Consider the following 24,352-nt stretch of genomic DNA (forward strand, 5'->3'; position numbering starts at 1 on the left):
TCACGTCTCAGATCAGGTGTGAGATTAACTCAGACTTCAGTTTGATGAAGTCAGGGTTAATAAAGAGGAGAATCAAACAGAAGTGTTGTGTTCTGGTCTCGTGTTCGCAGGACGACGACGATGATGATGATGATGATGATGATGATGATGATGATGATGAAGATGAAGATGATGATGAAGATGATGACGCTATCTGAGTTAAGAGATTAATTCTTTTCATCTTCTTGTGTTTTAATCCAGGTTTGTAATTTCTGTGGCACCAAGTGTTTGATTCGTCTTCAGCGTGGTGGAAGCGTCGTGTTGACCTCTGACCTCTGCACTCTGTTGGTTCGTTGTACTTTACGAGGACGACGTGAAGGTTAAAAATCCAACATGGCCGACAGGCGGTGCCGAGTCTATTTGTGGCGGCTGCCTCTCCTCTTCATGGCGGCCGTACACTGAGGACAGTACCACTTCCCCTTCGGAGCCTCGGTCAGACCCACGCAGCCGTAGTGGAACCACTCGATGGGACACTGGAGGACAACAATCAGGACAGATGATCAATATTATTGATGATATAATGGAGCTGACTCAGCTTCTCTCTTTGTTGACAAACATCACACTTGTTTCTTTCTCTCAATAATGAATGTGATTATATTCTTCTGTCTGGATTAACGTTCAGAATTAAACTTAAAAGATACCAAAGTCTAGATTGTAAGATTTTGAGTCAATGACCAGATTTAAACTTTATTTATTCTGACAGAAAACTGTAAACTCATCAGTTTGACTTCAATGTAGAAAGTCGGATCTGAGATTCAGGATCCATCAAATCAAACGTTTGAATAATAAAAATCTGGATTCACTTTATGAATCCTGACATCTCTGCATCAGATTTTGGTTCTATTGACAAAAGTCAGACTTGTTAATGTGATTTTCTTTCTTTTTTGGAGACAAAAAGTTTAATTTTTAAGACTTTCAGTTGATTTTTCCTCAAAATTCACTTTATGAATCTTATGACACTGCCGTTCTTCTCAAAAATCTGACTTGTGTGATTTTTTTCTTCCTTTTGGGATTCAAAGACACTTAAGTCTGACTTCAGTCTGGATTAATGTTACAATCCTGACTTTATTTGTCATTATGAGCAGAATTCAGACTTTATTTGAACAAATCTTGTCTTAATCAACGACAGCTGGAATTTGTTCTTGAATGAAAGTGAAATAAATGTGGGAAGATGAATCTGCAGGAGGAGCTCATACATGTCCTATCAATCAATAACTGATGCTGCAGTTAAACTCTATGATCACATCACACTCGTCAATAACACAGAAACAATCAAACATGACACTCACGTCTGTGTTGTCACAGCCGACCATTTCTCCATAAGACACCTGCAAAATATCACAGTTTAGTTTTCAGCTGTTAAAAACACGAAATCACATTTTTATTAACACACAAACTCAAAATCATAATAATCTGAAACAGCTGGTACACACTGACTGGTCAGGTGTGTGTTACAGGTGTGTGTCAGCAGGTGTGTGTCAGCAGGTGTGTGTCAGCAGGTGTGTGTTACAGGTGTGTGTCAGCAGGTGTGTGTTACAGGTGTGTGTCAGCAGGTGTGTGTTACAGGTGTGTGTCAGCAGGTGTGTGTCAGCAGGTGTGTGTCAGATGAACTCTGCTCTTCCATCAGCTGTGCAGCCTGTGATCTGAAGGAGGTCTGATGAAGCCGTTACCTGGTTACAGATGCAGTATCGGGGCTCGTTGGGGTCGTAGGTCCAGTCCACCTGGCTGTTGGCCTCGGCCTCTGGCAGCGCCGACGCCTGCTGGGAAAGCTCCTGGGCCAGCGCCGACGAGGACGAGCACGACGACAGGGAGGAAGAGGAGGACGATGAAGATGACTGATGGTTGGAAGACTTGATGCTGCTTCTGGAAAACACGAGATCGATAAGCATCTTTGTTATAGATCATCAGTTAGACGTGATCATGTGTCAGTTATGGACAGATGTGTTTATTACAGGTTTATACATTCGTTTTACGTGGACACACTTTTACTTTAAGTCCCACAGTTAAAACATTCACGTGTCTGCAGTTATCTCAGGACTAAACGTCCTCACGTGTGATGATGATCGATACACTGGTGCTGCTAAATCCTGCCTTTTGTCTCTATACCGTACTCCTTCTTCTTCACTTACAGACATCGCGACGTATCGTTACTTGATTGTCTTGCAATATATCGGTTAGCAGCTCAGTGTGTGTGTGTGTGTGTGTGTGTCTTACTTGGACTTGCGCCCCCTGGAGTCGGAGGTGGTGGTGGGGGTGAGGGTCTGGGTGAGGGTGGAGGCCAGAGCAGAGGAGGAGTACCCGGTGTTGTCCCGGGACAGAGCGAACTCTCTGCCCAGCTGGAAGTCGTTGTTCTTGATGGCCTCGTAGCTGGCCTTCAGACTGGACGTCCTGCGGCCCTCCTTCATCTGGACACAACAACCACAGCTTTAGTTTCACTTCACTTCTGATGGTCACAACATCTCCTTTTTGTCTCACCGACCATCAAAGAGGTTCAGAGAGATCAGAAAACAGAAGAGCTGACAGAAATCCTCACACTGTCCAGTGTGTGTGTGCGCGTGTGTGCAAACTGACCTGTGCTGTGGCCTGGACAGCCTGAGCAGCAGCCATGGTGATGGCCCCGGCTCCGGCCCCGGGCCCCGCCGGCAGAGAGCTCAGGTTGTAGGAGGCCAGAGGCTGAGACGAGTTCACGCTGTACACGTTGTTGGTGGACGAGGACGTGCTGTTGGTACGGCAACCTGCAGGGGACACACAGGTAACAGTGAGGTCCACACACACACACACACACACACACACACACACACACACACACACACACACACACACACACTCACTCAAACACACACACACACACAGGGCTGCAGGTGAACAGGTGTGTGTGGTGTTACCTGGTGTGTTCTCCTTGGAGGCGTCCGATGTGAGCGTGGACAGCAGAGCTTCAGACTTGAACTTCTTCTCTGGGACATGTTCTGTAGTGTGGTGAGTCGGAGCGCTGTACTTCCTCTCTGTGACATCACAACACCACATCATCATCATCATCATCCTCCTCCTCATCACTTTAATGACTTTAATGAACGAGGCGGTTCAGGTGCTGGTTCGGAGCCAGTGCTACTCTGGAACCAGTTCTTTGCTACCAGTCAGAAAACTGGTTCCAGAGTGGCACCAACACTCTGCTGGTCTAGAACAAAGAACTGCTTACATCAAGGGCTGGGGCCGGTCATCGTCACCGAGGACCAACTGAAACTGCTTCTGACTGCCATGTTTAAAGATCAGAGCAGGTGTAGCGTGTTCTGACTGATCCACGGGACAATTAACCACAGATCTTAACTAATGGAAGCAGCAGAGGTCTGAGGACCAGTCATGTTTGGATGTAGGCCCAGAGACACTTGTAGAGAGTCGATGTAGGTCGCCACAGCTGTTCCTTACAAAGCTGCTAAACTGGAGGTGCAAACAGTGACTCGTGGAAAAGCAAACCTGCTCTTCACAAGTTGAACCAGCCCTGAACCAGCCCTGAACCAGCCCTGAACCAGTAATGAGCCAGTAATGAGCCAGCCCTGAACCAGCCCTGAACCAGTAATGAGCCAGTAATGAGCCAGCCCTGAACCAGTACTGAGCCAGCCCTGAACCAGCCCTGAACCAGCACTGAGCCAGTAATGAGCCAGCCCTGAACCAGCCCTGAACCAGCCCTGAACCAGTAATGAGCCAGCCCTGAACCAGTAATGAGCCAGCCCTGAACCAGTAATGAGCCAGCCCTGAACCAGTACTGAGCCAGTAATGAGCCAGCCCTGAACCAGTACTGAGCCAGCCCTGAACCAGCCCTGAACCAGCCCTGAACCAGTACTGAGCCAGCCCTGAACCAGCCCTGAACCAGCCCTGAACCAGTACTGAGCCAGCCCTGAACCAGCCCTTGGTTCTCTTGGTGGAAGATGGTATCAGGAGGGTGTACTTACTCTCAGCTGTGGTGTGAGAGTGGACATGATGGTTGTTGACCGGCTGAGACGGACTGTCCATCTCTAAAGATCCTGAGGAGACAAACAAGAAGAAGACAGGCAGGAAGTTAAAGTATCTCAGCTCCTCTGATGCGTCAGAAGAGCTCGAGCTGGATATGAATCATCTGTGGCTCAGAACCAAACAACTAGAGATGATCAAGGAGAAGTTTCATCTTCCTGGTTCTGACTCTGTATAGATGTTACGTTTCATACAGGGTCCTGTTTCTTTTAAATAAATCACACGGTATCAGATCACAGCACCGACTCGTGTCACTGATTCTGGTTCCAACATGTCGGGTGGTATCAGAGGCACCTCAGGTTCTGCTGTCAGCATCAGAACATCACTAATCAGAACATTAAACAGCTGCTGGTGACTCACGTCTCTCCAGGATCTCAGTGATGCCGGCGTTGTCGGCCTCCAGCTCCATCTTAAACTTGGCCAGTTCCTGGTCCAGTTTACGCAGGTGCCGGTCCACCTGACAGGAAGAGAAGGATCAACTCTGAGCTCAGGACGATGACGGAGACGTGAAACCATCACTAAAGGCTCATTCTGTCTGATAAATGACATCATGTGACACTGAGCTGCTGATCAGGTGTAAGCTCAGACCTATATTGTGACATCACTGACTGATTGATCATGTATCTCTCCTCACTGTGAAGTCTCTGACTGCCCTCTAGTGGCTGTGGCAGTGAACTACAGTCACATTGTTCAGTGAATGAACAGGTTTCATTCGTTAATATTGATCATGTTTTTGATCCTCAACAGCAGCAGCAGCTTCTCTGACTGCAGTCACATCATGTATTGATCAGTCTGTCATGTTAATTAATACAATCTGAAAAGGTCATTGAAAACATGTTAGTATTAAACATGTCCAACATCAGCAGGTTTCTACCCGAGTTCACAACAGTGTATTATTAATACGACTACTCTTATTGGTCTGTTTACCCACCGAGCTGAAAGTGAAACACCTGGAATGTTTTTAATAAAGGTGGTAAATTAAACAACACTGTTCTCACACAAACCTCTGATTCAATCTGTCTTTGTAACTGTACTGTCTTTGTGTACTTGTTCAGTCTTTGTGTACCTGTACTGTCTTTGTGTACTTGTACTGTCTTTGTAACTGTACTGTCTTTGTAACTGTACTGTCTTTGTGTACTTGTACTGTCTTTGTGTACCTGTACTGTCTTTGTGTAACTGTACCGTCTTTGTGTAACTGTACTATCTTTGTGTACTTGTACTGTCTTTGTGTACCTGTACTGTCTTTGTGTAACTGTACCGTCTTTGTAACTGTACTATCTTTGTGTACTTGTACTGTCTTTGTAACTGTTCTATCTTTGTGTACTTGTACTGTCTTTGTGTACTTGTACTGTCTTTGTAACTGTACTGTCTTTGTGTACTTGTACTGTCTTTGTATGTTTATTTTATTTTCTTCTTCCGAGCTTTCGTTTTGTGACCGCCGTCTCTGGAGAGATGGTTTCTGCTGCAGCACAGACATTAGTCAGTCTATGTCAAATAAACTAAACGTATTGATACCTTATCTGTTCAGTTCTTTATCAATACATTTACAGTTTTATTTACATTATGCAATGATGCTTTTTTTAAGAACAGGAATAGAACTGAATGTTTTAAATATATTGTTTCTACAACAACAGTAGATTGACTATAAACTCACTGATATCTCAGTGGACACGAATCAAATATCAATAAATAAATATTCCCAGGCTTTCCACTGTTTTCCAGACTTTTCCAGGACATTTCCAGGACTTTCCCAGTGCTGATCCAGCTGTATATAACACACTCGTACTCATATTTTCTGCTCTGTGGACGTCTGATTTCAAAGACACAACACGTGTGCTTGGATACAGATTAAAATATTGCTTTTCTGCGTGTTGATGTTGAACAGCTGTATTGATAATGTATTCTATTTTATTACACTACTGCTCTCCATGAAAAGAACCGTTAATGTCAGAGCTCATCAGTACCACAGAACTGGGCTGGGCCTGTTTAATACCTGGTTTCAGTAGCTATCCTCAGTGAACACACTTCGTGTTACTCACCAGATCATAAATCTGATTGGCCAGCTGCACTTTCTCATCTGCATCTTCCAGAGCTTTGTAATAATCCTGAAACACAGTTCAGACTCATTAAGTGTTTGTTAATGTGACTGTGATTAATAATCAATGAGCACATTCATTCTACAGTCACTCAGCGCTGTCGGACCTTTTTGATGACCTCCATCTGCTCTTCTCTCCACTCCGGTTTGTTCTTCTTGGCGTTGACGAAGAACTCGATCACCTTCTGCTCCAGCTGATCTGTGGCATCTGGACGGGACGGAGACGGACAGTCAGTGACATTTAAATACAGACAACACAAATACACAAACTGTGGTTTAATAACACAATGAAACACACTTTATATCCAGTTCACCTCGTTTACATTCATTACAGATATAAACACTGGTGGAACATCACGACCTCCACACTCAGCCGACAGTGATCATAACTAACGTAAAGCAGATAATAAGGTCATTATAACATTTTACATTATTAATATTATTATTATAAACCTGCAGGGAGGATTCTGTGTTTTTCTGTTTCACAGTGAAGTTCTGTGGAACAATAAACCGACACTGATGATAACTGCGATATTAAGGATATTATAATATCGTGTAGATGTTCAGACTCATGAATCTTTTCTTCATCAGTTCATCTGGTTGTTTTCTGTACTCTGGTGCTTTGTGCCAACAAAAGAGAAAACACAGTAAACAAAGTTAAAGAAACATCTAACTCAAAGCATTTTCTCTCTCCAAATCTCCAGCAGATATTGTGATAATATTATCGTGAATGCGTCCGGTCATGATAAAACCTGACATGGTGACAAACATCACCTGAAGACACACTTCTGTCTCTGAGACAACATTGTTCTGTTTTCTGACCTTTCATACATGAAACAAGTCAGTTTTCATAAACGATTAACCACTGAAGTAAAATTATCATATAACTTCCCCTCACATGTGAACATTTACAGGTTTTCTTTCACTGAGCCGAATATTACTGATAATGTGACAGCGTTTTTATACTGTTTACAGGTTAATTAAGAAAATAATCAACAGATTGATCATTGAAATCAACAGGACTGCATAAAATAGTCAAAAACATCACGTTGATCAGTTTAACAGATATGTGTTTGTTAAGTTTGTTAATATTCGTAGCTCAATCAACACAGAGTAAAATACTCCACTACAAATAAAAGTCCTGCGTCAACAATAACCTGAGTAAAAGTACAGAAGTGTTGGCATTAAAATACATTCAGATTCATTCCAGTTTAAAGCACCACTGTGTACTTTGTAGAAGAAGTGTAATATTCACAATATTTAAGAGGTAATAATACAAACTGTTTCCATCAGTGAATAAACAAGCAGGTGGCAGGGTCCGCCACATATAAACAAAGTAAAACAATACACACTGTGTTGTCCTTTAAGGTCGGTTTGTTGATTGAGTCATGAAAACAAAGACAGTTTGATTATTTATTAGTTTGAAGATCTTTCTCTTCTCATTAAAATGTCTTCCATAAAACTACAGACTGCTCCTTTAAAGTCTGTTTCATCAGCGCTGCTGTTAGCCGGCGCTGCTAACTTCATGCTAATGGCTGACTGTAATGTTGCTGTATTGTTTGAATGAGCCGTCACAGATCTGTTCACTGTGTGTGTGTGTGTGTGTGTGTGTGTGTGTGTGTGTGTGTGTTAAAGTGTGTGTTCACACCGGTGCACCGTGCCGTTACCCGGCGGTGTGTACGTACTCTGAACCTGCAGGTCCATCTCCCTCATTTCCGTAAACCTGTCGCGGAGGTCCATGGGAAGCTGCTCGATCACTGCCAGAGAAGAAAAAGCGGTTACCCTGCTAGCACGGCTAGGCTAACGGCCGGAGCCACACAGGCCGAAAAATAACACACACACAACCGACAATACGCGCCAAAAAAGCCTCTGCCGCTTAGTTCGAGTCCCATACTCACTCTCGAGGTAATCCTCCAGGTACAACATGGCGCTGAATTTGACGGTTTGAGCGTTTTATGGAACAATTGTCTTCTTTCAATATGGCGCCGCCAGCCGCTGTCTCGATCACAAAAATACCCCGAAAATCTGAGGTCACACAATGTGACGCACACGACTGCCTGGGCTCTGATTGGTTGAGACATAAGTGGGCGTTGATTTGCGTTCTCAGAACAGATGCATTGTGGGAGTGGTAGTTCAATACGTGCCTGCAATGTTTCTCCTGTAAAATATCCTCAAATCAATCTCCAGATGATTTTATTTGAATATGTATTATTGTTAGAGTGTATTTCCACCTTAAGGCAATAATTAAACATCAGCTAACACTATATACTGATGATGTTCAGCAAATCCCACATCCCTCACATGTGTGGTGAACTACAACATGGCTATAAGACTCCAGTTAAAAATAATTACCAGGAAAAACAAATAAGGATTACACTTTCAAGATTAGAACAATTATAAATATTTAAACATCATTCTGTGCTTTTCAGTTCATATTCTGTTTTGTGTAATTTTTGTACATACAGGACATAAAGAGAATGATTATTCTTCCCATGGAAAACTTTCTGACATGCTAAAATGAGATACGCACTGACAAGCACTGTTGCATTGTTGAATAATTTTTTAAGAATAAATGAATATAAACTGTATCCAGACTTCTGCATTGAGACAGAGTAACAGAGTATCTGATCAAACAGCTGATGTGAAAACACTTACTGCTTTTTGGAAACAGTTTCAGACTCTGTAACGACTCTTTTGTCAGACTGGAATGACAAATACATTAATTATAATTAAGTAAAAATTAAATGTAAATGTTGGGCAACAGGCCAAACACAAACATCTACTGTCAGTATTGTTAAATACAAACTGGTACGAGGATCCAAACTCCCTGAATTAACCGCCGTCCTGTACAAAGTGGAACTCAGCCTGCCGTGTTCAGATTCTGAGAAATTATGTAAATAATGAAGGGTCCAACATATTCATGGCGGGCTGATGTCATTCGGCTAATTTCTTGCACTGGTCAGAACTGTCAAGCTGGAACCAGCTGATGGTTCTGGAGACAAAAATAAAACATGTTTTAGACTGGAGAATATTTTTAACATTAAACTGTGCAGTGATGTAATTCACCTTAAAATAGATTTTATTGAGTGTTTGTGAGTATTACAGTTCAGTTATATACAGTCAGTGTTACAGTTCAGTTACAGTCAGTGTTACAGTTCAGTTATAAACAGTCAGTGTTACAGTTCAGTTATATACAGTCAGTGTTACAGTTCAGTTACAGTCAGTGTTACAGTTCAGTTATAAACAGTCAGTGTTACAGTTCAATTATATACAGTCAGTGTTACAGTTCAGTTACAGTCAGTGTTACAGTTCAGTTATAAACAGTCAGTAGTACAGTTCAGTTACAGTCAGTGCTACAGTCCAGTTATATACAGTCAGTGTTACAGTTCAGTTACAGTCAGTGGTTACAGTTCAGTTATATACAGTCAGTGTTACAGTTCAGTTACAGTCAGTGTTACAGTTCAGTTATATACAGTCAGTGTTACAGTTCAGTTACAGTCAGTGTTACAGTTCAGTTATAAACAGTCAGTGTTACAGGTCAGTTATATACAGTCAGTGTTACAGTTCAGTTATATAGTCAGTGTTACAGTTCAGTTATATACAGTCAGTGTTACAGTTCAGTTATATAGTCAGTGTTACAGTTCAGTTATAGTCAGTGTTACAGTTCAGTTACAGTCAGTGTTACAGTTCAGTTATAAACAGTCAGTGTTACAGGTCAGTTATATACAGTCAGTGTTACAGTTCAGTTATATACAGTCAGTGTTACAGTTCAGTTACAGTCAGTGTTACAGTTCAGTTATAAACAGTCAGTGTTACAGGTCAGTTATATACAGTCAGTGTTACAGTTCAGTTATATACAGTCAGTGTTACAGTTCAGTTACAGTCAGTGTTACAGTTCAGTTATAAACAGTCAGTGTTACAGGTCAGTTATATACAGTCAGTGTTACAGTTCAGTTATATACAGTCAGTGTTACAGTTCAGTTACAGTCAGTGTTACAGTTCAGTTATAAACAGTCAGTGTTACAGGTCAGTTATATACAGTCAGTGTTACAGTTCAGTTACAGTCAGTGGTTACAGTTCAGTTATATACAGTCAGTGTTACAGTTCAGTTACAGTCAGTGTTACAGTTCAGTTATATACAGTCAGTGTTACAGTTCAGTTACAGTCAGTGTTACAGTTCAGTTATAAACAGTCAGTGTTACAGGTCAGTTATATACAGTCAGTGTTACAGTTCAGTTATATAGTCAGTGTTACAGTTCAGTTATATACAGTCAGTGTTACAGTTCAGTTATATACAGTCAGTGTTACAGTTCAGTTATATAGTCAGTGTTACAGTTCAGCTACAGTCAGTATTACAGTTCAGTTATATAGTCAGTGTTACAGTTCAGTTATATACAGTCAGTGTTACAGTTCAGTTACAGTCAGTGTTGCAGTTCAGTTATATACAGTCAGTGTTACAGTTCAGTTACAGTCAGTGTTACAGTTCAGTTATATACAGTCAGTGTTACAGTTCAGTTACAGTCAGTGTTACAGTTCAGATACAGTCAGTGTTACAGTTCAGTTATAAACAGTCAGTGTTACAGGTCAGTTATATACAGTCAGTGTTACAGTTCAGTTACAGTCAGTGTTACATTCAGTTATATAGTCAGTGTTATAGTTCAGTTATATACAGTCAGTGTTACAGTTCAGTTACAGTCAGTGTTGCAGTTCAGTTATAAACAGTCAGTGTTACAGTTCAGTTATAAACAGTCAGTATTACAGTTCAGTTACAGTCAGTGTTACAGTCCAGTTACAGTCAGTGTTACAGTTCAGTTATAAACAGTCAGTGTTACAGTTCAGTTATATACAGTATTACAGTTCAGTTATATACAGTCAGTGTTACAGTTCAGTTACAGTCAGTGTTACAGTTCAGTTATATACAGTCAGTATTACAGTTCAGTTACAGTCAGTGTTACAGTTCAGTTACAGCCAGTGTTACAGTTCAGTTATATACAGTCAGTGTTACAGTTCAGTTATAAACAGTCAGTGTTACAGTTCAGCTACAGTCAGTGTTACAGTTTAGTTATATACAGTCAGTATTACAGTTCAGTTACAGTCAGTGTTACAGTTCAGTTACAGCCAGTGTTACAGTTCAGTTATATACAGTCAGTGTTACAGTTCAGTTATAAACAGTCAGTGTTACAGTTCAGCTACAGTCAGTGTTACAGTTTAGTTATATACAGTCAGTGTTACAGTTCAGTTATAAACAGTCAGTGTTACAGTTCAGTTATAAACAGTCAGTATTACAGTTCAGTTACAGTCAGTGTTACAGTTCAGTTATAAACAGTCAGTATTACAGTTCAGTTATAAACAGTCAGTATTACAGTTCAGTTACAGTCAGTGTTACAGTTCAGTTATAAACAGTCAGTATTACAGTTCAGTTACAGTCAGTGTTACAGTTCAGTTATAAACAGTCAGTGTTACAGTTCAGTTACAGTCAGTGTTACAGTTCAGTTATATACAGTCAGTGTTACAGTTCAGTTACAGTCCAGTTATACACAGTCAGTGTTACAGTTCAGTTACAGTCAGTGTTACAGTTCAGTTATAAACAGTCAGTGTTACAGTTCAGTTACAGTCCAGTTATACACAGTCAGTGTTACAGTTCAGTTACAGTCAGTGTTACAGTTCAGTTATATACAGTCAGTGTTACAGGTCAGTTACAGTCAGTGTTACAGTTCAGTTATATACAGTCAGTGTTACAGTTCAGTTACAGTCAGTATTACAGTTTAGTTATATACAGTCAGTGTTACAGTTCAGTTATATACAGTCAGTATTACAGTTCAGTTACAGTCAATGTTACAGTTCAGTTATATACAGTCAGTGTTACAGTTCAGTTATGGTGTCCACATACTTTTGACCACATCCTGCTTATTATCAATTTTGTCGCATGCCCTCACATACTTGTGGCCAATTACATGTGGACAGAGAATATTCTTTTTTCTAAGAAGAATAACTTTATGAATCACACACTCACACACACACACACACACACACACACACACACACACTATAATAGACATACAGAGAGAGATGTGTGTGTCTTATTAAACTCCATGTATCAGCCTCGCTCTCTTCGCGCGCGTGTGTGTGTGTGTGTGTGTGTGTGTTTCCTTCATCCTCCTCTTCCTCTTCAACACAACAACAGTCGGAGCCTGTCGGCCCTCTGACCCCGCGGCTCTGCGGCTGGAGGCGGACACATTCCTCTGTCCTCCCCCAGGACTCTGCCTGCCTGCCGGGGGGAGGGAGGGGAGAGGAAGGGAGGGAGGGAGGCTGCTGCTGCTGTACGCATGTAATTAGTTAGGAAGAAGAAGAAGCGGCAGGACGGGACGGGCCGGGCCGGACAGAGAGACGCACCCCTCAGCCTGCAGCCAGCAGTGCGGACTCAGCTCGTCAGTGTGGATCGTTGGAGCGGATTTTTAAGCTGCTGCTGGACGCTTTTACTTTTCTTCTCCTCCAGTTTCTGGATCATATCACTCTTGTTGTGAACGTGACTGTGCGCAGACTCGTGGTTTGAACGGATCCGCGCCGCTGTGCGTATTTTCGGCGCTAACTGAGTGATGATTGATGTGGAAATGTCAGCGCCGCCGCCGCGCACAGCTCGGCACACTCCATCATCCCGGCGGGGCTGAGGGAAGTAACAAACCACCTGTTGTGGAAGTTTCCTGGAGCTCGTGTCGGATACACCCGAGCAGCTAAAACAGGCCGGCGGACAGAGCCGAGTGACGGAGAGGGGCGCGCGGGGAGCGGAATGCGGCTTTTACGCACGGAGCAGACGCAGTTTCTGAGAAGAGGCTCCTCTGATGAGCGATAAGCTCCTGCAGCGTCTCTCCGGCCGCCCTGCTGTCTGTCTGCGCTGAGCATGGTGCCATGGTGCCCCGGCCTCACATGAGCTGCACGCCGGAGCTCCGGTCGGGATGGCTCGGGAGGACGCGGTGAGGTGTCTGCGCTGCCTGCTGTACGCGCTCAACCTGCTCTTTTGGGTGAGACACAGACAGACTTCATCCGATCCGTTTATCGATCAGTCACATCAGGACAGGAAGCGACAGGGCACAGTTAATCTGATATCAAGTAACAGCCTGTCCCTGAACGCATCATCACATGTGGAACACCACCAGTGTTTTAGATCATCACATGTGAACAACATCAGCATGAACAACTTCGTATTTACACGTTTTACATGTGAGATGTAAAATAGTTTACATGTGATCATTTCACATCTCGTATTCACATGTGATTTTTTTTATTTTTTGTGACAAAAACATTTAACTTTTATTTCACATCACATTTGATCACATGTGATAATTTCACATGTGATCAAATGTGATTTGGAGAGATTCTACATGTGTAAAATAAAAGATATGAAAACAATTTACCTGAAACATCACATGTGAAATGTTGTTTCACATCTGGTTTTCACATGTGATTTATTTTGTCAGTTACATGTGAAACTCATCACACATGTTTTTTTTACTGATATTTCAAATGTAAGATGTTAAAAAAACAGAAAAAATTGAAATGTGATAATTTCACATTTTGTATTCACATATGGAAAAAATAATTTCACATGTGATTCTTCTTACAAAAGTTACATGTGAAACATGTCATATGCAAAAAATGTCATATTGAGGGACATGTGGTTTCCAGACATTTCACATGTGATTAAAAAATGTGAAACAGTATTTCACATGTGTAAAAAAATATTTTAAAAAGTAAATCACATGTGAATAACATCAGTGAAATCACAATTTCATATTTCATAAATTCACATTAAGGCACATGTGATTTACATATATTTCACATGTGACAATGTAAAAAAAACAATAAGTTATCTGTGGTCATTTCACATTGAAATACATCTGGTTTTCACGTGGAAAGATGTGACAAAAGTCACATGTGAAAACCATTACATATGCAACAATATCAAGTGGATTTCACACATTTCACATGTGATAATTTCACATGTGAAATGTGATTTTGAGAGATTTAAGATATGTGAAACACATTTTTAACATCACATGTAAAAAGCTGTACCACATGTGATCTATTCACATTGTGTCAGTCATGAGGAACCACGTGTCTAGTTGAACATACAGACACATGTGGTGTTGAGTACATGTGAATATTGAGGTATTTCACATGAAATATATCATTTCACAAAATATATTTATATGTGGAAAACAAATCTGAAAAAAGTAGAAATCTCACATGCAATTTCACACGACAGTTTATTTATGAATCACTTCACTTTGATGAGTTGTAAACAACATGTAACAACATGTAACAACATGTAATCAGTTACACTAACAGCTCTCAGTCTGCTCAGCCTGGTAGTTTGTCACCGCTTATTCATTGACAAAAGTATATAGACACAACACTCAAGGTATTTAGTAGTTTGTTACCACATACTTTTGGTCATACAATCTGTTCATACATGTAAATACAAAAAATGTGTCCAGTAACTGAGTAAATGTACTCTGAGTACTAACACCACTGAAACTCTGATTTATTATGTTGATAAAATCCAGACGTGACAATGACAAAACAGTCGGCCATGTTGAGGAGTCCTAAACTCACAGCAGTACGCAGTCAGTAGTTACTCAGTAATCAGTTACTTCATCATGTTTACAGTGAAGGTTCTCAGTGAATCTAGGCCACCGTCTGTCTGTCTCACAGCATGTCTCACATTCTGAGGTGTTATTTGTAGGCAGCAGAAACTGATCTGTGTGTGTGTGTGTGTGTGTGTGTGTGTGTGTACGTGTGTGTGTGTGTGTGTGTGTGTGTGTGTGTGTGTGTGTGTGTGTATGTGTGTCTGTGTGTCTGTGTGTCCAGCTGATGTCAGCATGTGTGCTGGGAGTGGCAGCGTGGATCAGAGATCCCCTGAACACCGTCCTGACCCTGACAGCCCACACCAGGTGAGTCCTGATGGACCTGAAGAGGAGTCTCTAAGTCTAGGTCTGCTTCACATGAACCATCACTGTCCCCCTGATGTCTCTCATCAACATCTATGAGTCTTTGTCTCTTTGTCTCTGTGTCTTTGTCTCTGTGTGTTTGTCTCTTTGTGTCTTTGTCTCTATGTCTTTGTCTCTGTGTCTTTGTGTCTTTGTCTCTGTGTCTCTGTGTCTTTGTGTCTCCGTGTCTTTGTCTCTGTGTCTCTGTGTCTTTGTCTCTGTGTCTCTGTGTCTTTGTGTCTTTGTGTCTCTGTGTCTCTGTCGTTGTGTCTTTGTTGCAGCAGTGATGGAAGAAGTAATCAGATACTTCACAACGGTAAAAGTACCACATGGTAAAAAAAACTCTGTTAGAAGTAAAAGTATGTGAGTATAATGATGAAAGTGTGTGTGTGTGTGTGTGTGTGTGTGTGTGCGTGTGCTTGTGTGTGCGTGTGTTGAGGTTGGAGGAGGCGGCCGTCCTCACCTACTCTCCAGCTGTTCACCCTGTCATCATCGCTGTGTGTTGTTTCCTCATCATCGTGGCCATGGTGGGATACTGCGGCACACTCAGGTGTAACCTGCTGCTGCTGTCCTGGGTACGTCCCACCTGACACACACACACACACACACACACACACACACACACACACACACCCCCACACATACACACACACACACACACACACACAGCTGCTGCTGTTGCACACACACACCTGTGACAGCACAGAGACACACGTCTCCTCTCAGGAGAACACCTGAAACACTCACCTGTAGATTAAAGTCAAACCTGAAGCAAACACAAAACAAAACCTGTGGCTTCGTCAGCAGGTTTATAAAATGTTCCCTCAGCTTAGAGTCTGTGTGGCTCAGGAGAAGAACCTGAACAGAACCTCCTCCAGGTGAGACCAGGTGTGCAGCATCAGTTACCATGGTGATGGAGCAGGTGACAGCACCTGCTGAATCCATCAGGTGAAGTCAGTCAGAGGTGAACAGTGGTCACTCTGTCTCCATCTGCTCCGCTCTGTGAGTCACATCACCTGTCTGCTGTCACCTGAGGGGGCGGGGCCAGGTGACAGGTGTCTCTATTGTCCTCAGATGAGAGAAGATTGTCCCTTCAGTCTGTCTCTGAAAGATGAGACGGTGGGACACAGAGAGCAGCTCCAGGCTGATGGGAAACACAGCCCACACACCTGACAGATCACAGCCCACACACCTGAGAGATCACAGCCCACACACCTGACAGATCACAGCCCACACACCTGACAGATCACAGCCCACACACCTGACAGATCACAGCCCACACACCTGACAGATCACAGCCCACACACCTGACAGATCACAGCCCACACACCTGAGAGATCACAGCCCACACACCTGAGAGACCACAGCCCACACACCTGAGAGATCACAGCCCACACACCTGACAGATCACAGCCCACACACCTGAGAGATCACAGCCCACACACCTGAGAGATCACAGCCCACACACCTGACAGATCACAGCCCACACACCTGACAGATCACAGCCCACACACCTGACAGATCACAGCCCACACACCTGACAGATCACAGCCCACACAAAGATAAAACTGTTCCTGTGTCAGATTTTACAGCTGAGGAAACTAAAACTACGTCTACATTTGATTCAGTCCTGTAACTAAGTACATTTACTCAAGTACTGTACGTTAGTATGAAGTATTTGTACTTACTTTCTACTTGACGACACCTCAGAGATAAATATTGTACCTTTTACTCCACTTTACTACACAGAGGGTTACATTGAGCTTCTTTTACGCTAACATCACTTTTTGTGATGCTAACTGTACTTTTCTTTGTGCTGAACTGTATTTTTATTCTTGTTTAACTCTGTATCCTGTTGTTTTGATCTGCAGTGATGCATCATGGTCTATGAGATCATCACATGTTCTCAGCTGATCCAAGAAGGTTCACAGTTTGTTACAATATTCAGCTCTGAGATGGAGACAGATGGACAGTACTTGAGTAAATGTACTTAGTTACACTCCACCACTGGTTAAAGCATGTGTGTTACAGTGTGTGTGTGTGTGTGTGTGTGTGTGTGTGTGTGTGTTTCAGTACTTCTGCAGTCTGTTGGTGATCTTCTGTGTGGAGCTGGCGAGCGCCGTGTGGACCTACGACGAGGTCAGAACCATGTGACACATTCATATCCAGGCTGGGTCCAAACGTTTCACCAGAGAAGAGTTTTACTGATGCGTTTTAACCTTTTTCTCATAATATTACAAATTCTGACATAAACTGTTCACATTTGTTTGTCATATAACAACTTTATAGTTATAATGATTATTATTGTTATTCTCAGTATGTTTCTTCTTCCTGTGTGATTATAACAGTAATAATTACATGAGTCACTCTCTCCTCAACATTATGACCTCATGTCAGATTATTGTTGTAATGATTTAACTTTGATAAAGTAACATCATGAACATTCAGAGAAGTTACGATCCACCTGTGGATGACTCAAACGGACCAATCAGAGAGCAGGACAGGAGCAGCAGCTGAGGTTACCGACACGGCCGACTTCTAAGAATAAACAGAAATGTGAGACGAGCGGCTCGCTGCTGCTCACACACCAGATCCTGTGTCACACACACACACACACACACACACACACACACACACACAGCAGTACAAGTATACACAGAAATACACACTACTACTATTCACAGCAGTTACACAACAAGCATGTTCACTGCTACACAATCACACAACCACAATACATCCACATGAAGAAGAAGGAGAAGGAGGAGGTGGAGGCGGAGGAGGAGGAGGTCACAGTGAGGTCATCAGTGTGTCCGCTCAGAGCAGCTGTGTGTGTTTTCACCTGTAGGCTGATGTCACTATCTCACCTGTCGGCCTGCAGGGGGTTGTGGGTACTGTAGTCATTATGAGAGTTTCTTATCAGCAGAGAGCTGCCACACACGCACACAGGATCTTTATCTGTGTGTGTGTGTGTGTGTGTGTGTGTGTGTGTGTGTGTGTGTGTGTGTGTGTGTGTGTGCATGTGTATGTGTGTGTGTGTGTGTGTGTGTGTGCAGCCCTCGGTGCAGCGCTCTGATATGATCAGTCTGAAGTCGAGGATGCCGAACTACGGCCTGCAGCGTTACCAGTGGCTCACACACACCTGGAACAGCTTTCAGACAGAGGTCAGAGGTCACACACACACACACACACACACACAGACACACACATTAACACTGTGTGGTCATGTGACCTGCGTGCTGACAGGTGTGTGTGTTTACCTGTGGACAGTTTAAGTGCTGCGGGGTGATCTACTTCACTGATTGGCTGGAGATGACAGAGATGGAGTGGCCTCCTGACTCCTGCTGCTCCAATCAGTATCCAGGATGTGCTCGCCACGCCCACTACCACGACCTCAGCGACCTCCACCAAGAGGTGAGATATTGCCGCCTCTGATTGGACGAGAAAGAGGAAGTTGGTTGGATGTTTGTGGGAGACTCTGATCAGACAGTTCAGTCGTTGTTTGTTCTGTGTTCATGTTTCAGGGCTGCGGGCCGAAGATCTACAGCTTCATCCGAGGGACGAAGCAGCTGCAGGCGCTGCGTTTCCTGGGCGTGTCCATCGGCGTGGCTCAGATCCTCGCCATGGCGCTCACCCTCACGCTGCTCTGGGCGCTTTATTACGGGAGGAAGTCTCCAGAGCTGGACTCGCCGCCGCCACCGCAGGATGACTCCGCCCCCCTCAGAGTGACTCATGGAGCCTCAGCTGAAGCCTCGCAGTCAGGCTGCAGCCGCTCCAATAAAGGATGTTCTGTTCTGATGGCCACACAGAGCGGACTGCAGTTTGAGATGGAGCGACTGTCGTAGCAGCTGATCGGCTCAAACGAAGTCTGGTTTCAGTTTGATCCAACGGGTCAATAAGTTCAGATCTGAGAACACGGTGATCAGAAGTCTTCAAAGGTCCAGATGGTCTCAGTCTGACGGTTTGGTGGCTCGTGTTGTTCTGGTGACTCTCTAAGGTCTGGTTCTGTTGTTTGTTCTCTGAGAGTCTTTAAACAGTCACAACGCTGCTGTGAACAAGATAACCTCTGTGACTCCAACATGAAGTCCGACAGACTCAGAACCAGCAGCTGATCATCATCTGGTAACAAAAGACAGCACGTTCATCAATCATCAGATTGTGACGATATTAATTCACTCGACACAGAAATGTGTCTCTCAGGTTCAGTCCAGCTCTGACTTCAGTCCTAAGTTCTGTCTGTCCCAAACATCGGACCCAAAGAGACCTCGACTGTAGCTCTTTATTATTTTATTAAAACATTAAACATTTATTAAAGGAGATGGACACACATTCTGCTCACTGTTTCACTACCAGAACAGCTTTACAAGATTTAATGTTCAAAGAAGCTTAGGTTTCCTCGTACAGCCGCTCTGTTTCAGCTCCTGTCTCTTTAAGGCCCTCAGTCTGCTCTCATAGGTCGGCTCACACACACCTGAGCCAGCAACTGCTAACATCAACAGAGCAGCTGAGCTAAATCAATTCTTACGTGTGAAACTAACTAACTATATCGAATGTATGACATGATGATGTAGCGTGATGTCACAAAGTCACAGCGTTAAGGGCGGGACTACTGACAAGGCGTTCAGGAGCAGTGTTCCTTATATATGTATATAACTTATATATACTTATATATATATATAACTTATATAAACTTATATATAACTTATATAAACTTATATATATAACTTATGTAAACTTATATATATAACTTATATAAACGTATATATATAGCTTATATAAACTTATATATAACTTATATAAACTTATATATATAACGTATGTAAACTTATATATATAACTTATATAAACTTATATATATATAACTTGTATAAACTTATGTATATATAACTTATATAAAGGTATATATATAGCTTATATAAACTTATATATATAACTTATATAAACTTATATATATAACTTATGTAAACTTATATATATAACGTATGTAAACTTATATATATAACTTATATAAACTTATATATATATAACTTATATAAACTTATATATATATAACTTATATAAAGGTATACATATAGCTTATATAAACTTATATATAACTTACATAAACTTATATATATAACGTATGTAAACTTATATATATAACTTATATAAACTTATATATATAACTTATGTAAACTTATATATATAACTTATATAAACGTATATATATAGCTTATATAAACTTATATATAACTTATATAAACTTATATATATAACGTATGTAAACTTATATATATAACTTATATAAACTTATATATATATAACTTATATAAAATTATATATATAACTTATGTAAACTTATATATACAACTTATGTAAACTTATATATATAACTTTTATAAACTTATATATATAGCTTATATAAAGTTATATAAACTTATATATAACTTATATAAACTTATATATATAACTTATATAAACATATATATATATATACAACTTATATAAACTTATATATAACTTATATAAACATATATATATAACTTATGTAAGCTTATATATATAACTTATATAAACGTATATATATGTAACTTATATAAACTTTATCGTCTACAATAAAGTCAGTGAACCGAGAAAATAATTTAAGAACCATAAATTACACCAGGCATCTTTTTCTGCGTTCTTAAACACAGTTTTCATATCAGACAGAATATTAATGATAGATAGATTGATGATGTATCGGTTAGTTTAATGATTGACGCTGTTCTCAAACGATGGTACTCCCTCTAGTGGTACGAGGTGAAATCCCAGCAATAGTTTTTGAAAATGAGTTCATTTGAAAACCTTTATCCTGTAGTGTTTGGATAGTTTTGTGTTTCTGGTTTAATCTTGTTTCAGTTTGCTTCGTTCACATTAAACAGCACAAAACGGTAAAGAGACGACTGGACGTCCGTCGTGACGTCGCTGCTGTGAGAGTCCAATGTTTCTGAGACAGTTTAAACCTGCTGAGAAATCTGAGACTCTTTTATTTTTTCTTTATTTCAACCATTCTGAGCTGTAACGTCTTCGACAGGTTTGTTTACGACCTGATCGTCCGTCTGCTCGTGTTTCTTTACGTCACCGTGAGCTCAGATCTGAACTTACTGACAGAAATGATGATGAAACTACCAAAGTTCAGGAGATCAGTGCAGACGTGATGATGAGGACAGACATGAGGTGGGTTCTGGTACTGTGTGGTTCTTCACTGGATGAAAACATGAACTGAATGAACTGAAGCACTAAAGGAAACAACCACTGTGAGAACAGAGGAACGTTCTCCTCTTCTGGTTCTCCACACTCAAAAGACGAGTTGACTATTTAAAGAAGCGGAGATCCAGCGGAGCAGCAGGACTCCGTCAGAGGACAGAAATGTGCATGTTGAATATTTAATGTGTCCTTGTGTTATTGGAGCGTTTCTCACTGGAATCAAACTAAACATTACAGCAGGAGAATAAACTGAGGATGTTTGATTTAGTCACCAGGGCGAGGAGGAGTTATAAACATGACGGTGTGGGTGGATGAGTGTTTGTCTCAGTAGAGACACTGATGCTGCTGCAGCCGACGAATAAAACAACCCGTCATGAATCTGAGCTTCAAGATCGTCTGTTGTTGTGAAACTTCATCGTTCATGTCCGACAAAGTCCACGTTGACACCAGAACTACAAACGTGTTGAAATAGTGGGCGGAGCCACCGTGACATCACCCACAGGTTCCTGAAGAGCCAGAATGAAGCTCTTCAGGAACTCATCTTGGCAGTGTCTGTGTGTGTGTGTGTGTGTGTGTGTGTGTGTGTGTCTGTGTGTGTCTGTGTGTGTATGTATGTGTGTGTGTGTGTGTGTGTGTGTCTGTGTGTGTATGTATGTGTGTGTGTGTGTGTGTGTCTGTGTGAGTGTGTGTCTGTGTGAGTGTGTGAGTGTGTGTCTGTGTGTGTGTGTGTGTGTGTGTGTGTCTGTGTGTGTGAGACTCTGGTTCTGTCTGTTGCATCTCTTCTCTTCACATTCATGAAGTACAGAACATTTCCGTCCAATCAGCAGCCAGATGAGAATGATTCCTTCACACCTGTTGCTTCAGACAGGCTGACAGGTGTTTATTCCTCCAGCTGCTGTCTGCTGGTTAACAGCTGTCTGTCCCTCCCCTCCCGTCTCTTAGTCCAGTTAACCACACAGATCGTTTCTGATTTCTGCATTAAAGATGGAAACACGGCCGAGAGGTGAAGATCAGTGATCTGAGCTGAGGTGACCGCTCAGAGAGGCCAGGCCCGAGCTGACGTCTGTGCAGAACCTGAGGAAGGTTTGAAAGTCGTGTTCAGCTCTCAGCACGTCTGCAGCTTCTGACCGGACCTCTTTAGTTTCTCTCGTCCTGTTTGTTTCAAACATCTGCTGAGTTTCACTGTTTCATGTGTTCACTGTCAGCTGGTTCTGGAGTCGTGTTCAGTTACTGCTGCTGAAAACACGTTTCCTGTGATGCTGCTTCACAATAAAAGCTTTTAAATTACTAAATAACAGGGGGATTTTATTGTGAAGAAGTTATAGGAAGTGAAAAGTGTTTGTAGCTGAAGTAGTTTTTTAAGGTCTCAAAATTGAAAATAAGTATTTGAGTAAGTTTACAGACGCTTTGGTCCAAAGCCACTCACACTCATTCATTCATACACTGATGTCAGTGGCTGCCATGCAAGGTGCCGACCCGCACATCAGGAGCAGTTTGGGGTTCAGTATCTTGCCCAAGGACACCTCGACATTCAGACCAGGGGAATCGAACCAGCGACCTTCCAATAACAAGACACTGGCTCTACCCCTGAGCCACAGCCACGTTCCATCAGTGCATATAGGAAATGTTCATATTCAGGTCAGTGTCACAATATAACAGACCTGCAGACTAATATACAGTAGTGTGTATACAGTACACAGTGTATACTGTATGTACTGTATACATGTAATATACAGTACATACAGTACACACAGTGTATACTGTATGTACTGTATATTACATATATACAGTACATACAGTGTATACTGTGTATACTGAGCTCACTGTGGCTCCATCCAAACTGCTGAGACATGAAAACACCAAACTTCATCTAAAACACATTCCTTCAGTCACACTGCAGCTGTTGGAGAAAGTGGAGAACACACACACACACACACACACACACACACACACTGAGGGGGTCAGCTGTTCAGTGTGTAAAGCTCCAGCATGTATGAAATTGTACCTCTACAACCGCTGCACACAGTATTAATAGATCATGTGACTGACAGACGACCTGTTCATGTTTTACACACTCGACTATTTTTATATTTTAAATGTGATCACAGCTGATCATCACAAACAGCACCGGATCTTAACACGACCTACGGAACCAGATCTCGTGGAGAGGAAACACTTCGACAGTCTGCATCATCATTTAAAATCATTCACGTATCTTTTAAACGCTGCAGGTTCAACCAACACTGAACGTCTGTGATCCAAGAGAGCCACAAAACCAAACAAAGAAGAAGAACAAAACAAACAATGAAATGGTCACAGGCGTCGTGTTGAGCATGTCAGGAGTCTGAATTATCTTCCACTTTATAACGAGCTCACAGTAACTAGTGTTGAAGAAAAGGCAGCAAGACATCCTTTAATTTTTTAACAGCTAAGAAAGTGAAAGTTCACGATGTTACATGTCTTACATGTGTGAATTTGGTGGAGGCATTATTAATTATTTAATTAATTTATCTTGGCGTTACTCGGCAGCTTCCAGCTCTACCTGAGGCCGACAGGTGTCCAGGTCACAGTCTGTCCATGTGTCTCTACTGAGGCAGCTTCTTAACAGGTGTGTTGAAATCAGTAAAGTACCTGTGAGCAGCAGGTAGATGTAGACTGAATGAATCTGTCTCATCACATCGGTCTGAACCAGAACAAAGAGATTTCTCTGTGATCCGACTCAATAAATGGATCAGAAGCTGAAATAACAACATCATAATGCTGCGTCAGGTCTGCCGGCCAGACGACAAGTGAACTACTTTAAAATGTTTGTTCTCTGAGTGGAGTTCAGACCGATCAGAGCTGTGCTGTGCTGAGACAGATTTCCATGACTTACCAGGTAGTCGGACTTCCTCGGACACTTTCCTCCCCAGCAGCTCCTTCCTGTCCTGTCTGTACAGTAGATGTGTCATCATACAACTCTGTGTGTCGGCAAACGGCCATGATTACTGATTATTATCCTCCA

At 41.9% G+C, this 24,352-nt stretch overlaps 2 protein-coding genes across 2 annotated transcripts; one reads left to right on the plus strand and one right to left on the minus strand.

Moving 5' to 3' along the window:
• Positions 1–225: 225 nt before the first annotated feature.
• ing3 (inhibitor of growth family, member 3) lies at positions 226–8,163 on the minus strand. The gene is made up of 12 exons (XM_084345222.1): positions 8,038–8,163; positions 7,825–7,896; positions 6,247–6,347; positions 6,084–6,149; positions 4,405–4,501; positions 3,987–4,058; positions 2,925–3,041; positions 2,611–2,774; positions 2,254–2,444; positions 1,710–1,902; positions 1,329–1,367; positions 226–512 (listed from the first exon to the last, which is right to left on the minus strand). The coding sequence occupies exons 1-12, from the start codon at positions 8,063–8,065 to the stop codon at positions 396–398; spliced, it is 1,257 nt and encodes a 418-aa protein (XP_084201348.1). The 5' UTR covers positions 8,066–8,163; the 3' UTR covers positions 226–395.
• Positions 8,164–12,503: 4,340 nt separating this feature from the next.
• tspan12 (tetraspanin 12) lies at positions 12,504–19,748 on the plus strand. The gene is made up of 7 exons (XM_084345672.1): positions 12,504–13,158; positions 15,008–15,090; positions 15,566–15,701; positions 17,200–17,265; positions 18,180–18,287; positions 18,394–18,537; positions 18,648–19,748. Exons 1-7 carry the CDS (start codon positions 13,093–13,095, stop codon positions 18,966–18,968), a joined length of 924 nt encoding a protein of 307 aa, XP_084201798.1. The 5' UTR covers positions 12,504–13,092; the 3' UTR covers positions 18,969–19,748.
• The last annotated feature ends 4,604 nt before the right edge of the window (positions 19,749–24,352 follow it).

Source organism: Pagrus pagrus (genome assembly GCF_965226575.1).
Source record: "Pagrus pagrus genome assembly, chromosome: 23".
In the NCBI taxonomy this organism is placed as follows: domain Eukaryota; kingdom Metazoa; phylum Chordata; class Actinopteri; order Spariformes; family Sparidae; genus Pagrus; species Pagrus pagrus.